General features: G+C 51.5%; 1 protein-coding gene across 1 annotated transcript; it reads right to left on the reverse strand.

Annotated features, from left to right (window-relative positions):
• Positions 1 to 5469: 5469 nt before the first annotated feature.
• On the reverse strand, positions 5470 to 16034 carry ACVR2B (activin A receptor, type IIB). Its single transcript, XM_010835500.1, has 9 exons — positions 15699 to 16034; positions 15393 to 15544; positions 15171 to 15314; positions 14514 to 14657; positions 14048 to 14196; positions 12363 to 12477; positions 11575 to 11713; positions 11337 to 11467; positions 5470 to 10003 (listed from the first exon to the last, which is right to left on the reverse strand). The coding sequence occupies exons 1-9, from the start codon at positions 15967 to 15969 to the stop codon at positions 9809 to 9811; spliced, it is 1440 nt and encodes a 479-aa protein (XP_010833802.1). The 5' UTR covers positions 15970 to 16034; the 3' UTR covers positions 5470 to 9808.
• Positions 16035 to 17246: the final 1212 nt, after the last annotated feature.

Here is a 17246-nt window from a genome sequence, read left to right on the forward strand (position 1 = left end):
TGTTCGCTCTAAAATGTCTCCATCTTGCAACTGTAATTACATGGATGTCTGCTTTAGGCCATTTTAGGTGTGTGCGGGTATTTAATATATATATATAGGTGTGTGTATTTTATATATATATATATATTATATATATATATAATATATATATATATAAAGCAGCACACTTTTCAAATCCAGACAGGGTAACAGCAACAAGCTTAACTCTGTGTGTGTATATATATATATATTTTAAACATGATACTTTAGTATAACTTTTGTTAATTCAGTAGTACAATCTATTTCTGTTCTACAAAATTTTTATTGTATAGCTACAAGGGTGAAAAGTGACCTATTACATTTACATCTCACATATCCTGGTACACAGTACTTATTGAATTTGAGCCAAAAACAAGAAGTCTTTAGTTTTAGCACTTGAAGAGCTTCCTCAACTTCTACTGTCTGAAATCATATCCTAGTCACATTTCCAGAGTTTGCAAATTATTCATCATTGTAAACGGCGAGAAACAGGTGAATCCAAACTTTTAATTACAGTTTTATATACAAGTTAGATAACACAGCTCAAGAAGACTTTGCTATCCATCCTAAACCCAACACACACATTCTCCACAAAGGTATTAGACAAGTCTTAGGGTTTTCTGTCTTTCCCTTACAATAATACAAACATTTAGAAGGAGCTGGTAAAACTGATATATTACGATGGCAAATGAGAGGTGACATCTATTGGTTCCAAAATTGGTCCTGCAAATGTACCCTGCTGTGTTCTTTAACTGTGTGTCTGTTGCAAGCAGAAGCTCTTTTCACAAGAACTGACATCAAACTCAATATAAGTTGAATTTACAGTACTGTATGAAGTTATTCAGATTCAAGGACAAATGTGGAAAAATGTTAACACATGGAAAATTTGGCCTTTGATGCTACCATAAATATGTCAAATTCATAAGCAGATTCTTTTTGTACAGTTGAAAAATGGCATCATGTGGATTTGTGGTGTGGAACTGAAATCTCAAAGTATGTTTCTCATCTGCGGTAACCCTCACCCCCCCAATTCTCAAGTACCACCCAATTTACTTTTGCATTTTTACAGAATTCTAGAAGAAAAATAAAATGGAGGGGGGAGGAAAAAAGACGCTGGCATTTTAACAAGTCTTCCTCTCCTAGGAGGTCGTCAGGCTCTCAGATGAGGTCTCCTAAGAATCTCTGCATGGTCACTGGCTCTCAGACGGCCTCTCGAAAATGACCTGGACACCTTCCAACTCAAACTCCAGCTGTTGCCTCATCCTACTCTCACCTCTGCCGCTGCTGGTAAGATTTCTATGAGTGCGTTTCTCGCTTATGGAAAAACTATTTGGCGAAACAGACACTTAACTTGTGGCAGTGCTCTGAGAAAGCCTCAGCTAAAGCCCCTGCAGAAAGCAGAGCGCGCACTCTGAGGGCTGCGTTGGGACCCAGCGGGGACACGCTGACCCTGCTGTCCCACGACCAGCAGCCCCGGCCAGGCAGGCAGCCCACGCTCACAAGGGCCTCACAAGGGCCGAGTTACCACTTTAATCTTGGTATGCCATCTACGCCCTGGAGACGCAAATTCAGATGTGGTGACTGCTGGTTAATTAAACTTTCTGAACTGGTTTAAAAAAAAAAAAAAGTCTCTTTAAAAATATATATATATATTTATTTAAAATACATCAAAATGACAAACAGCCATAACCCGCAAGGCCTAATTTCACAGCAACGTATGCTACAGACATCTTCCCAAAATGCACTGCGGTGGATGGGGTGGGTGGGGGGTTCGATCCTGCCATTTAAGGGAATGTTCTACACTTGAGCTTTAGCGACTGGATGTGTGTTACAAAGAGCTCATTTTCAGAACTCGTTTGTGAACAAGGCCAACCTACTGAATCACCTTGCCTATTCAGACACGAGAATACTGAAAATGGCAGGATTCAGAGTGGAGCACGGGAAGCACCGTTCAGATGACACTCAAGACCCATCCCACCACAGGGCCGCGAAGAGCTTGCCAGAAGCCCCTTTTTTTTCAATCCTTGCGAAGAGTTTTACTGTAAAACAAACGAGTACCCATACTCGGCAGGGTTCCCGCGTGCGTGTGTGCGTGTCGCAAGCCTGCAGTTTCGAGAGGACCCAGACGGTGACACTGTTCCAACATGAGGTCTGAGGTAACTGGTTCTTAACACACCTGGAGCACAGAACTGCATCCAGAAAATACAGCTGGGAAAAAGGAAAAAGGTGGGATTTCTGGCTAGAAAAGACAAGTAGAAAAAAGCTTACAGCAGTTGCTTTTGGGGGGAGGCGGGTGACAAAAACAAAGGCACAACAGAATTACATTCCAAGACGTGTGGCTGGAGGGCAGACAAACGTTCTGTGATGGGGAACAGGCAAGCGCCGAGGGGCGATGCCCAGAGTGCTCCTGGATCCGCCGAAACTCAGTTCATTCAAGTATAAAAGGGGTGGCGTAAAAACTCTCGGCCAGACCGAAGAGAAGCACAGCAGGTTTAACAAGACACATCAGAGACTCTCCTGAAACACCGTCCTGACCAGCGCACCTTTGAACCCAGCAGCTGAAGCCAGGCCTTCAGCAACTGTGGACACAGAGTATCAGCTACATGCCTGACATCTTATACAACCCCGTCAGAAAGGCTCACCCCAGTGACCATCCACTCTCCACCCAAAAACCTAACAGGTAAAGACCGCCTTCCACATCACGGCAGTGATGCTGACCTTTGTAGGAAGAGCAGGAAAACCTTGCAGAGGCCCTGCTGGCATACGGTTCGGAGCCTCCTCCGCGGGCTCCAGGGTTGCTCGCTAGACTCAAGCGGCCCAGCCCCTCTCGCCTCCCAGCAGCCTTAATAGAGCAGACAGACAGGCCGGGCAGCCCTCCATTTACTCTGATCGCAGTGTCCAGACACCATGCCCCTCCCTTTCCGAACAGAGAATTCTCTCCTGAAAAACTGGATAGTTTGGTCTGAGATCATTCGGTTTGGCAGATTTCTCCAATCACCGAATCCTTGTTTTACCCATTTGTTGCCTGAATCTTACTCGAGTCCCAAGCCACCCTAATCTGCACCCTGGTACCATTTCTGTTCCCCGAAACCCCTTCACACCACTACACCCATGAGAGTAACTTACAAAGGAATTATTCACCTCAGAACCATTTGTTCAAAAGAAACCTCAGGAGGAAGCACGTACATAGAGCACACGGCAGGATCTTCTGGCCTCTCCCAGCCCCTCTCCTCGGCAGATTGCCTCATGCAGACAGTCTGCGAGTGGAGTTTTGGGCCAAACAAGACCCATCGGTGGACTGCAATCTGCCAGTGTATCAATGAGAAGCCGCAGGAGCGCTCAGGGACAGCCCCACACCACTCACACTCCAGTGTACACTTATCTTGAAAGGTAAAGCTCATGACTCTGATTACAAAATCATTCTTACTCAAACTCACTAGACTTTATAAAAATAATCTGTGGTATAAAACAATCTCCACACTGTGCAGAAGAAATCTGTTGGGTGATATAACTAAATATATATGTAGTGCTATAGATTTCTTAAAGTAAAATTTCAAGTGTTGTTATCTCTATTATATAACCTATTCTTTTATTTACAATGCTACCTAACAACATTCCAATGCGAACGTGATTGGGAGAATCCAGGAATGAGCCCGCGCCCAACCCACAGCAGAAATTCCCAGGGCTCAAGACAGGACTCCTCCATTTGCAAAAAAAGACCCATCCACATCTGCCTGAAAAGCATGAGCTAATGGGTCCTATTTTTTGTAACTGTGAGCTTCAAAATGTAAACTTTACAAGTGAAGGAAACGCGTTTCTATGGATGTCCAGAAAAGCCCACAGTTGTAGAATCCACTGCACACACACACGTCTGCGTGTATATTTCTTTAGTGTCCTGTAGTTGGCTTGCAGTAGTTCTCAGAATTGCCTAGGCTCCAGACAATCCAAAGACACTCCTGGAAAGGGCAGTGCAAAGCCCATCTCCACATGCTGGCATTTAGAGAATATGTGTTTTAATTCATGAGGAAAAAACACTTGTCTTATCGCTACGAGCTGCCATAGGAGCAAATAAAATCTCACTGGTTTTGGCACTACAGGGATACATGGAGGATCACAATCACAAAGTCCTGCTTCATTCATACCTGGAAGATACCGTCACAACGATGTAAAAGCTGGGTAAGAATTTTCAGTAGTGGTAAATCCTTTCAATTCAAAATTCTGTCCAAACCAAAGTTTACAGTGAACACAAAATGAGTTTAAAACAAGAATACTCGAAATATCCCACTAGATAATCTGGACTTCTACTTGATGGTAATTTGTAGTTCTCCTGGACCCACTGCAGTCATCCCTCTATATGGAGGGTTGCAGGGTGGAGATCCGAAATCCACTGATACAGAAACCTCTTGTATAAAATGACGCACATTTGAAATCACCTCCAGATTACTTATAATACCTAATAAAAGACTATGTCAAGAGTTGTAAATATAATGTAAGTACTATGTAAAGAGTTGCCAGGAAGTGGCAAATTCAAGTTTTGATTTTTGGAACTTTCTGTAATTTTTCCCCCCAAATATTTTTGATTCGAGGTTGGATGAACCCGAGAATGAGGAACCCATGGATGCGGAGGGCCAACTGTAATTGTTTTTCAAGTGTGGCTGAGTCACATGAATTAATTTCCAAGGGGAGGGGTGCATTTTAAAATTCCATTTATTTTTACTACAAAACTAAATCCTCTTTAAAAAAAAAACAAAACTTCCCCAAGCCTCCTAAAGGTCTGGGATACATTCATAGGTGGATTGCTGGTTGCAAATTAACTGTCAGGAATCTTACTTAAAGAACATGCCTATAACCCTGAATTCATTGTTTACAAATCTAGACTCAGAAGAAAAACAAACAGTTCATCAACGGAATCACTGGGCCGGTTTTTTTGCCTAAAACATAACTCCTGATTGAGACTTGAACTCATCATTCCTAGGCTGAACACATTAGCTGCTGAGTATTATACTAGTCCAGCTTTTGTAAACAGGCATTGACCAGAAAAAGCCACCTTGTCTCCTTTTCTTTTTTGGCCGCTTGCCCTGAACCGAAAGGGGAGGGAGTGGGATGGGGTTGAGGGCGGGGGTAGTCAGTCAGTTCCCTGTGCTTCTTGTAGAGTCAGGTCTGAGGCAGGCCTGGCCATCTCTCCAAAGATTCAGCAACAGCTGGGACTGACAAACGGAGTTAACTCCCGGAAAATGCTTTCCAGGTTAGGTATTTTTTTAGTAAGCCAAGTTCTCTGTGATAATGCCCGGCTGTTCAACTGCTAGGATGCATTCTCAGTCACATGCCACTCTTTGCGACCCCACAGACTACAGCCCACCCGGCTCCTCTGTCCATGGAATTTTCCAGGCAAGAATCCTGGAGTGGGTTGCCATTTCCTACTCCAGGGGATCTTCCCCACCCAGGGACTGAATCCACGTCTCTTGCATTGCAGGAGATTCTTTACTACTGCGCCACCTGGGAAGCCCCTTCACTTCTAGTACCAATTCTAAAAACTTACGTACGTACGCTCACTATATTACTTCAAAAAAAAACCATGAAATCCCTGTATTGCCAACAGATGCTGGGAACTTCACATTGTATTCTCGAAAAGGCAGAATTCCATTTTCAAGAGAGCCATCTAGTCCACCCACCCCAATGGAACAGCCCCCTCCCTGGCCTCATGGTTCAGAGTACAGGGTCCACGGGATGGGGCTCTACATACACGACATATGGTGGACCCTCAGTACACGGCTCGGCCTGCCATGGAGGAAACGTCACACACGCAGCCCCAGCACCCAAAGAGGAGAGCACAGCGGCCAGCTGGAGAGAAAGGAGACAGAGAACTGCAGGATCCCCTGCTCAGCTCCCTAAGGCAGGGACCGGCCATGACAGGAGGGTCGGCCTGGTCCCTGGGGGCAGAGGGAGAACCACCTCTGGGCCTGGAGATAGCAAATTTTTCCCTTGGCTGAGAAAGCAAGAGTGGGCGGCTCAAGCATCCTGAGGCTGTCCGAGGCTGCACAAGGTCCCTCTTCTTCTGGACACATGCCGCCCCCTGCAGACAGGATGAAGTCTGCATCAGAAGCAGCTGGCACGTGTAAGGAAGCCTCCCCAGCAGGACTGAGCCCTTGGGGTCCCTACTGAGAGCCAAGAAAACAAGAAGTCCATCTGAACACCAGGCTCATGGCGCTTACCCCACTGCCACCGGGCTGGGTCTCCCTTCCTCCTCAGAAGGACCTGGCTGTGGCCCTCACCCCAAGTAATTCAACCAGAGAAGGACTCCGGGGAGGGACCAATGGCCCCAGGATGTGCTAACGCCCATGCCCTTCCATGGCCTGTGATGAAGAGTCCTCTGCAGGACACTGTGACACAGCGACCTCTGTCCCCACGTGTCTCCTCCTTCCCTTGCTCACTCCTGGCTCCCTCTGGCTCAGGAGACCTCCCCTGCTGCTGCTGCTAAGTCACTTCAGTCATGTCCGACTCTGTGCGACCCCACAGACGGCAGCCCACTAGGCTGCTCTGTCCCTGGGATTCTCCAAGAAAGAACACTGGAGTGAGTGGAGACCTCTCCACGAGTGACCAAAGAGAAGACACTCTCCACAGCCAGGAGCCTGACTGGACAACAGCACACTCTGGAGGAAGGGGCAGGGGTCCTGGGCCACTTCTGTCCTCTGACCTGGCCACCCTCCTATCCTGAACGGGGCAGGGACGATGAGACCAGACTCCACAGCTCGCACTCTTCCACAGAGCTTAGAGGGAAAGAGAAAAAAAATGTAGGAGTGATATGAGCTCCCTGGAAATGGAGAGTGCGTGAAGCATCTGTGGAGATGAGCACAGGCTGAGCCCCACAAGCCTGTCGGCACAAGCTGGAGCCGCGGATGGCTGGCTCCCCAGAGGATTCGTGAGGACAAAGATGACTTCATCAGAGGCAGAAGAGCCCCCCAGGCCCCAGCGGCATGTCGGGAGAGAGACGCCCACCTTCTCCTGGCCACGATCATGGGCAGGGACACTCGGCACAGCACGCCACCAGAAGCCCTCTGCCAAGACACGCCACCCGGGAGCCAATTCCTGACACCTCATTCTGGTGCCACGGCCCCGAGGAAGTGACAGTGGCTGGGCACAGGGCCAGCAGAGGGGGACCCCAATCCCTGCCTCAGCCTAGAGGCCCCATAGCAGGGCAAAACTTGCTCTCAGGAGAATCAAGCCAGCACACAAAAGAAAAACTGCCCAGAGGAAACCTAAAACCAAACAGAGGCTGGGCTTCAGTGTTCCACACAGGATAGGATCAGGGATCTGATCATTCCTGTCGGAAATCAGCTACATTTCTTAGTGGTTTATTTGTTTCTTCTGAGGGTTGAAAAGTAGAGATGCCCAGCACTGCCTACCTAAATAAGGAAAAAGCTGGAGAAACCAGATATGGCACTTTTTAATAAATATTTTAAAGCTTCTGAAAGAAATAAGTGGAAAAGAAAAGCAACTGCTGTAAGGCCTGTTTTGCTGTTAAAAATCATTCCGAGGGAAGAAAAAATACCACAGCACAAAATAGTTTTAAAAAGAAAAGGAAGAAGAAATAGACAAATAACTTACTAAAAAAAACAAAAACCTGTCCCTGGAGCCACTCTGGCCAGCTCACATTTTGACCCATGAAGCAAAGCTCACCTCCCACAGCACTGTGTCCAAACACGCAGAGGAGGACCCAGCCTGGGGGGCCCAGCGCCCCCGCCACCCGGCCCGGCCGTCACAGGCGGCCCGGGCAGTGCGGCTCCAGGGACCTGCCGGTCAGTTCCCCTCGCGCCACCGCTGATTTGCTTAAGAAATTAAGTCTCAAGTAAAATTACCTCATGGGGGTCTAAAGGCCACAGTTTTCCCAGGTTAAAGTGGGGTCGCCTGTCATTCTGAACAATGACCTCTCAAGTCGAGGGAAACAGCGGAACCTCCAAAAAACTCAGGAGGAGGCAACCCCCCTTCTCACCCCAGTCAACCTCCCCCATTGCCCACCAACTCGCCTACCCTCCAGGTGAAGAGATCCAGTTTTCAAATAAAATGGTCTAAAGCAATGGGAAGGAAACGCCTTCACAATAAGAGTGATGAATGCCCAGACTCAGCCCAGACAGCCAACCCACAGTGGATGACAATTATTTACAAGGGGATGTTATCAACGAAAAACGGGAGCATTCCCTAGAAGACTCACAACTTTTTTTCTTTTTCTCTATTTCTTTTAAACTTTCTTGTCATAAAAGCCAACTTACATTAAAATATACTTACTACGAGACAACACAACTAATAAAATATATAATAAACCTTACACAAGTAGAAAATTCTGAGGTATTTCTGGTTTGAGGTGGTCTGTGGTCGTGAAGTTTTAATTCTTTTACTTTTCAAAATTTAAACCTCGGAAGCCACATAGCAAAGCGTTTGTGTGGATGTGTGTGTTTTGTTTTTCTTTTAAAAATTTGCATGTTTCATAAATTAAAAAAAAAAAAAGTCAAAGGTTGAAACAGCAGCATTAGGAACATTCACTGACGAGAGCAAGGTTATGGCAAAACAGAGAAACGGTTTTTTCGAATATGCACCTCTTGTAAGGGGGTCTGGAGAAAGCTGTGTCCACAAGCTACATAAAGGGACAGACAGAGCCAGCGCTGCAGGACTCTGGGGCTCTCCAGAGAGACAGGCCTTGGCCAGGCCAGACCCAGGAAATCCTCTCGCCCCGGCTGTGCAGGGCGCCCCCCCGTGGCCATTTCCCTGAACTGCTCCAGGAGGAAACTATTTCAACTTTTCCTCCATTATAGATATTTACAGTATAATGTCTCATGAAGACTGTACTCACTAAACCGTGATGATTTCTACCCTCGCCGAACCTTAAAATCAGGGTAGAAAAAAATATTGTGTCCTATGCCCAAGCCCAAATGGGTGAAAAGAAAAACTGGACAGGGCACACAGATGGGCCAGAGCCACACCTGATTTCAGACTTTCTCCAAACCCCGCTCTTGCCGTTCATGCTCGGCCTCATGTGATCCTTCCCCTCGATTCCGGGTTACCTGAGAAGTAGTCTCATAGCAAAGGATGTTGCTCCGAGTGTGCCCGAGTCCAGTGTAACTCTGCTCCAGAACCCACCCCCAGCTCCGTCCTTCCCTCCAGTCCAAACCATCCTCATCCTCAGCCCAGTTTTTCCTCGGTCAGGACAACACCCGTTAATCCGTGAAAAGACACGCCTGCTGTTTCTTAAACTGTCTAAAAAGGGAGAAAAACACAGTAAAAGGCGAGGCGGGAGGGGGATGAGGGCAGAGGGAAACTCCTCCCATGAGGAAGATGTGTTCTTATGTAACAGTCTTCAAAGGTTCCTCTAGGTAGAGTTTGCAGCATTAAGTTTCCTAAGACAGGATGGGTTTCTTTGTGTCACAGGTTCTGAGACAACAAACAAAGAGAAAGCGGGGAAAAATGGACCCCGAAGGGCGGGAGGTGGCCGAGGCTCTTCAGCATGGCGCTGGTTCTGCATTCACAGCTCAGCACCTCAACGCCTGCTGACGTGTCCGCTGTTTGCGATACAGTAGAGCAATGTGCTGGTAAAAACTGATCCAATCCAAAAAATAATATTAATAATAATAATTATAATAATTATAATAATAATAAAAAGTCAAGGTAAAATAGCAGCTGCATTTTATGTGTTTGTTGGTATTATGGGATTTCCAAAACAAAACACAACTTTTTTTTTGTTTTTTTTTCCTTTCCTCTTCAGATCTACTGAGTCTGGAGATCCACTCGTGTCCTGGGCTTAGATGCTCGACTCCTTCGGGGGCAGGTCCACATTGGTGACGGAGGTCACCAGGGAGACAAGACAGTCCGAGGTAGTGCCGTTGACCGACCTCCGGATCAGGGACACTCGCTCCTCCACACAGCCCGCAGACAGGCGAGCCTCTGCATCGTGGTCCCAGCACTCCTCGATGGTCACGCAGAGCTGGGCCAGGCCCTGCATGCCGGCGGAAGAGGGGAAACACATGCCTTTGCTGGTGGCCCTCAGTGAGGACAAGCAAACCAGTGATGTTCCTGAGGACTGAGCCCACAGGCCTGTCCACAGGGGTCTGGGGCAAGCTCCCCTGCCAGCAGTCAGCATCCTGAGCCCACCGGCCTCCTCCACAGCCCCCAGGAAAGGGCCACGGAACCTCAGTACTCAACAAGGGAGTCCAGGGCCCCACAGGGCTGCCTGCCTTGGAGTGGTGACACTGCAACAAAATCTCAGGCAAAACCCAAATCACACAGGGGCCCAATGTGCAGTTACAGTGGAGACAGAGGGGGACTTCATCCCACCCTTTTCCCCACGGCCCCCAGAACCTCCCCAGAGTCCAGGGAATGTGGCCTGACACCCTGTGCTGGAACCAACTGCGTGTAGCTGGAAAAGGCCGCAAGATGAGCAAAGTGCCCATCCATACCCAGGAACAATCCGGCCTGCTTGGCACTAGGCCACACTCAGACCCCTCTGGACCTGTTCCACATCAGAGAACTGGACTGGCAACCGCAGCATCTCTGCCCTGAGAAACTGAAAGTCTGAGGCAGAAGGTAAGGCCCCGCATCCCTCTCCCTGTGCCTAAATTTTCTCCATTTGCAGTCTTGGGTTTCACAGAGCAAGCAGCATGGCAGCAGAACCTGACCTCCACAGGTCAACCCCTGACCATGTGGGAAGAGGGCTAGCCCCCAATGGTGTCCTTCTGAATTAACCCTAGGGTGCCAGGGGAAAAGGATTCAATGGAGCTCAAGGCAAATATCCAAGAAATGTTAACGGTTTCCACAGCTGGGGTCTTTTGTACATGTCCCCAGATTGGAGGGGCCCAGATGCCACGTAGCTCAGCCCAGGCTCAAAAACTTGATGAGGGCAGGGAAAAGCAATTACTTCATCAGAGCTAAGCCATATTAAACACTTAAGTGATAGGTGTCCTGCCCAGTGAAGTACAGCAACTCCTTAAATCTAATACTACCCTGAGGAGACAAGAGCTCAGAGAATTAAAGCAATTTGCCTGATGTCACCCAGCTACTGATGGACAGATCCAGGACTTCCATCCCATGTGTCAGGTCCCATCACTCTCTGGGGTCAAAACCAGAGCCGCCGCCCCAATTGGAGAGCACTAGCCCGCACAGACACTCCCCAGGTGGAAGGGAGGCAATGCCCCGGCGTGAGGGGGGGCCGGTCCTGCGGCCTGAGCCCTCCCCTCTGGCCCTGCCACACAGGACGCTGGGTGAAGCTCCCCTCCTGGCGTCAGCATCCTGTGCCCACAGCCTCCTCCGCAGCGCCCCCCACCGGCCCTCACCGGGTGTTTCAGCCAGTGATCCTTGATGGCGGGCCGCATCTTCTTGTGCACCACCACCTCCTGCAGCTCCTCCAGTGACGGGTGCTGGCCGATCTCCTCCTCAAAAGGCAGCATGTACTCATCCACAGGTCCTGGAGGAGAGAGTGAGTCCCAAGGTGGGGTTGGGAGGGGGTCACCCGACTGCCCCACTTCTCCCCCACCACACACCCAGGACGCTCGGGGCTCCTGCCCTGCTCACCATCGGCAGCTTTGCAGCGGGACACGAGCTCCCACAGCACCAGCCCCATGGCGTACATGTCGATGCGCAGAAAGGCGTCTCTCTGGAAGTTGATGGCTCCCTCGAGCACCTCGGGGGCCATGTACCGCCGCGTGCCCACCTGCGTGAGGACAGGGGAGGGGCTGTGGTCACTAAGCATGTAGAGATGCACTCACAGGACATGGGAGCTACAGCCCGTGTGCACAGCAGGGTCATCAACAATGACAGCTGTCCCCGATGGTCGTGGGGAGGAGGGGGCGGGGAGCCTACAAGGGGCACGATGCAATGACGACTGCGAATATGACTCCAGACAGTAGTAATCTACCACAGAACCGCTGCCTCTTTACTCCATCAACACCACAAGGGGCTCCACAGATAATGTGTATTTTACTGAGACTGCCACCAAAAATAGAAGGGGGAGAATAGTTCAAAATATTAACAGCAGTTGTTTTGTGATGATCTGCTCAGGTTTAACTTAAGGTTACTTTTTCTCCAGGTTTTTGATTTGGATTCTTAATATACACTTATTTATTTATCTTATTTTTATCTTGTTTAATAATTACTGAAAGAGGGAAGGGAAATCTGTTTCTCGCTGACCAGCGCAGGAAGCCATGCCACCCTCCAGGCCTCACCTCCCCACTGGTGAAATGAGAGCATAGCCCCTAGGGTTCTCAGACAACTCTGAGCTCACGGGGTGACCCCTGTCCCCTGCCAGCTGACACCAGAAAGGCAATGTCCACCCTTGTCTTCTATCCCCTGAGGCTCGTCACCTGCCCGTGAGTGTCCCCCGGAGGTTTCCCTGGCTCAAACCGAACAGCCAGGCCAAAGTCAGCCAGCACAGCAGTGAGGTCACTCTTCAGCAATACATTCTTGCTCTTAAAGTCCCTGTGGAGACAGTGGACTGAGAGGGAGCCGAACCTGTGGTCCGATCGACCTTGCTCCTGCCTTCCCACCTGGACTCCCAGAGCCCTAAGCCGGGGCCCATCCCACCCTGTGGGGAGCAGGGTCTGCACCAGGTTGGAGTTCCACGAAGCCACACAGGCAGGCAGCTTTAGGACACTCCCCTCCGTCAGTGTGAGAATCCCTAACTGCACTCCGACCAGAGCTGTCACAGCAACGCCAACCCCCGTCTAGTCCCCAGCATCAAAGGCCAGCCCTCACATTCTCAGAGGGTTTGAGGAGGGGCACTGCAGCTGGGGATGTGTTTCCTGGCAAGAATTTACACCGTTTGGGATGTAAGTGAAAAGAGAAGTTTCAATGAATTTGCCTGATTCTGAGCAGGCCCCAGAGCAGAGGTCCCCAACCTCCACGATCTAATGCCTGATGATCTGAGGTGGAGCTAATACAGTAATAATAAAAATAAAGTACACTGAAATGTAACATGTTTAAATCAACCTGAAACCACCCTCACCCCAGTCCATAGAAAAACTGTCTTCCACAAAACTGGTCCCTGCTGCCAAAAGGTTGGGGACTGCTGCCCCAGAGGTTCGGGCTGCTCTGGAGGTGGTGCAGTGGGCGCTGGGGTTGCGCTCAGCCCTGCCTTTCCCTAGCAGGTCCTCAACTTCCTCATGCCTGTCTCAGCCTTACTCTGAGGACTAAACTGACAGACGAGCCACCCCGGCACACTTACTATGCACTATTGTTAGCCTGGACCCAATGAAGAGTCAGCATTCAACCGTGTTTGACCTACAGAAACGGTAATTTCCTACAGTCAATGCCCTATGTCATTCATGTTATGCCCACTGTGGCCCTGCAGCTTTGAACCCCAGAATCTGAGGCTCCCTCACAGTCAGAGAGGAGCCTCCCTCCCACACTAAACTAGGTCATCTTTTCTGTGCTGCTGTTCCTTCACCTGTAAGAAGGGCTGGGGAAAATAGTACTTATGTCACAGAGCAGTTAGGAGGCTTAAAGGACTTGGCATTTCGGAGTGTCTAGAGTAGTGCCTGCCACTGTGATAAGGTAACAAACAGACTGGCTCTCAAAGCACCATCCAAGGACTCCAAAGAATCCCCGAGACTGTTTCAGGGGATCTGCAAGGTCAACATTCCTTTCATAATAATCCGTTATTTGCCTTTCTTAAAGCTCATTCTCCCAGGACTACAGAGTTTTCCAGAGGCTACATACACACGTATACACACGTCGTCACTCTGACAGTTAACAGGATATGTATGCTCTAATACAGCAAGGATCAACGCACAGAACTCCAACCAGGGACAGAATCAGCACTTCCTTCTGTGGCCACTGGAGGGCACCAGAGAACCAGCTTGCAAGACCACAGCCTGAGCAGACAAGGGTGGAAATCAGGGGAAGCGCCAGGGTTGCCCCTGACACACCACAGAGCGGCTAAGCATGTTTATGAAACTGAGAACCACCCCCACCGGGCCCTGCCCTCAACCTCTAACCCTCTCTGTGGCTCCAGGTCAAGAGAAGAGAGGGCAACTGCTAACCCAGGTACCTGTGGGCAATAGATGGCTTGTGGCCCTCGCCCCGGCACCAGGGCACATCCTCGTGTAGGTATGAGAGGCCTCTAGACATCGTCTCTGCCACGTGACACAGTTCGTTCCATGTGATGATGTTCCCCTTGAGGTAATCCGTGAGGGAGCCCTACGGGAGACAGCACAGGCTCTGGGCACGCGGGCAGGACCCAGCCCTGCCCCTGGAGGGCAGTACCTGTGGGTCAGATGGCTGAGCTCCCCACCAGAAGGTTGGCACTGACGAGGCCAGGAGGGGCTGGGAAGCGGGTGATGTCAGACAGTGATAATCATGAAGTCACTACTCCTGTTTGCAAGAACTGATCCCAGGGAGAGGGGCTCTTCCTGCAGACCCTCGTGTCCACACCCGTGGAGGGGGACCTCGGGGGAAGGCCACGGTGGGTCCATGGTCACCTCCCGCGGGAGCAGGGTCCGCAGGGCAAGGCTCACCTTGTCGTGGAAGGCCGTGATGAGCCACAGCTCTGCCTCCAGGCTGGAGCCTCGCTTCTCAGCGGCAATGAACTGCAGCAGGTTCTCGTGCTTCATACCAGGCGTGCTGAAGATCTCCCTCTCACTCTGCCACGACTGCTTGTCCTGAAGCAGGGAGGCGCAGCTGAACCCCACCGCAGCCACGCCGCCTGGCAGCTTCCCACCCGCTCCCAACCTCAGCCTGTCAGGGGGCAGGGCAGGACTGAGCCGGGCCAAGGACCACAGGCCAGCGGTGAGCCCTGAGATCACTAAGGCCAGCACCTGATTTACGACAGGGGGCACTGAGGTCCAGAGTGACAGAAATGAGTGGCCCAGGACCACCCAACCAACGAGAAGCAGAGCAGGCCTGGTTCTGCCAAGTGTCCTGGGCAATGGCTCCGTTAGCCTGTGTCCAGGGCCTCTAAGCAGAACCTGATATCAAAGCAAAACCCTGAAAACCAGGGTGGACTGAAGTTCTGCAAATCAAGGTTTCACAAAGCTCTACCCTAGGCCCGCCACCCGCAATGGGGCCCATTCCTCTCACCCCGCTTACACAGGGTATGGACTGCTCTTGGGCAAGAGGGCTCAGGCCCCAGCCAGATGACCTGGAGACTCCCCCCACCACAGGCAGACACACACCTGGAGTGGGAAGATCTTGACAGCCACGAAGTCGTTCATGAGCTGCGCCTTCCAGACACAACCAAAGCGCCCCCGAGCCTTGATCTCCAGCAGTTGCAGAGGCTTCAGGCCCACCAGAGGGGACGGGGGTGGAGGTCCAGGGTCCTAGGGAGATCCAGGGCTTAACAGGATCTGGCCGTAATAGGATCTACCCCGCCCCACCCCGAGCCACCCCCGTCTCACCTCGTGGATGTCCACGTGGCCGTAGGGGGGCTTGCGATGTCGGTACATCCAGAAGGCCAGCAGGGCGATGAGGGAGAGGCCCCCGACGGGCAGCAGCGAGTAGGCCAGCACAGTGAGCAGGGTGGGGGCTGTCGGGGGTGGCTCGTACGTGACTAGGGGACACACGGAGCCCAGCGTCACACAGTGCGCCTACCTGCGCACCTCCAGAGCCAGACCAGAGACCCCTGCAGCCGCTCCCCACCCCACGCAGAAGCTGAGCATCTGGGGGCCAAAGCCGGCCCACATCTGCTCCCCCCACGCCCTCACCTTCTGGGCCGCCCGCCTCGGGCAGGTGGGTGAAGCGCTCGTTGCAGAAGTTGCCTTCGCAGCAGCAGAAGTACACCTGGGGGTTCTCCTCGGTGGCCACGCACTCCTGCCTGGAGGCACAGTTTCCCATCCACAACTCGGCTGAGGAACAGACTCCCAGGGCGGCCCAGCCAAAGCCCTCCCCACAGACAGAGATCCTATGGGGAACCGTGGGGGTCGGGCTCCCCGGAAGCGGGACGCAGATCCAAGGCGGGGACAACCCCTCCAGCATCACTGGGGACCTCAAAACCCGGGAGGGCTGGGACCCGGCGACAGCCCGTGTGGACTCCAGACTCCCGGCCTCGGGGGTGCCGGCACCTGTCGTAGCAGTTGAAGTCGTCCAGCCAGCAGCCTTTCTTGACGAGCTCGATGGTGCCTGAGCTGTTGCGCCAGGAGGCGTAGCAGTGCAGCCGCTTGTTCCCGCTCGCCCTCACAGCGCTCCAGGCCGCTCTGGTTGGTGCGCTCCAGCTCCCAGTTGGCGTTGTAGTAGATGCACTCCCGCGTCTCGGCCTCCCCGCGCCCCGAACCTGTGCCCAGGAGGCAGCTGCTGCTGAACCGCCCCAGGCCCCTGGGCTGGAGGGGGGGCGGGCACAGACTGGCAGCCAGTGCGCAGGGAGGGGCTCGGCCCACACCCGGAGCTCTGGGTGCCTCCCTGCGACCCCAGGCATGTCAGAATCACCGTGTGTGCTGGAGTGGGGCGGGAGGGTGATGCTAGACATGCCTATTCCTGGGCCCAGCCCAGACCCTGCCAACTGGAGTGGGGGCAGGATCTGTGTTTTAACCACCCCCTTTGTCCCAGGTGGTTTTCGTGCAAAACTCGGGGACCACTTTGGAGAAACTAGGAGCGCAGCTTCCTGCCCATGTCTCTGTCTTGTCTCAGCAGCTCTGCTAGCGAGAGGTGGGGCTGAGGGAATGGGATGGAAACGCTGTGGCAGGGCCCATGCTGGTGCCAACGATGCCCACACCTCCCCCTCCCCCCGCCCACCTGCAGCAGCATCGGCAGCTGCATACTCTGCAAAGCCCCCAATCCAGAGGGCACACAGGGCCCACTGCATCCATGGCAGCAAATCTAGTGGGGGTCCTCTGGTGACCTGTGGGCCGGACCCCCAAGCTGGGCTAAAGACAGGTGCTGGGCACAACCCCACCCTCCTTCCCCCGACTGCAGCACACAACATTGCCAGGCTCTTGAATATGCTCGGCTTCCAGGCTTCACACAAGTTACTACCTCTGGCTGCAAGACGTTCCCCACTTTCTCCTTTAAATGTTGGCTCTTCTCTCTCCCTGGAGGCCAGGCCAATTACTCTCCACTTCCACAGGCCTTTGCACTTCCTCCATCACCTCATTTATCCCCTGTGACTAATTGCCTGTTGCTGTTTAAAGGGTTTTTCCAGACATTCAAAAAGTATAAAAATAATGCAACCAAAGATAATCCCCCCAGAGACAATAACATAATAAACACTCATATAAGAAACAAAACATTACAAATGTGCTTGATGATTGCTTCCTAAT

This window comes from Bison bison, unplaced genomic scaffold (assembly GCF_000754665.1).
Source record: "Bison bison bison isolate TAMUID 2011002044 unplaced genomic scaffold, Bison_UMD1.0 scf7180017864043, whole genome shotgun sequence".
Lineage (NCBI taxonomy): Eukaryota > Metazoa > Chordata > Mammalia > Artiodactyla > Bovidae > Bison > Bison bison.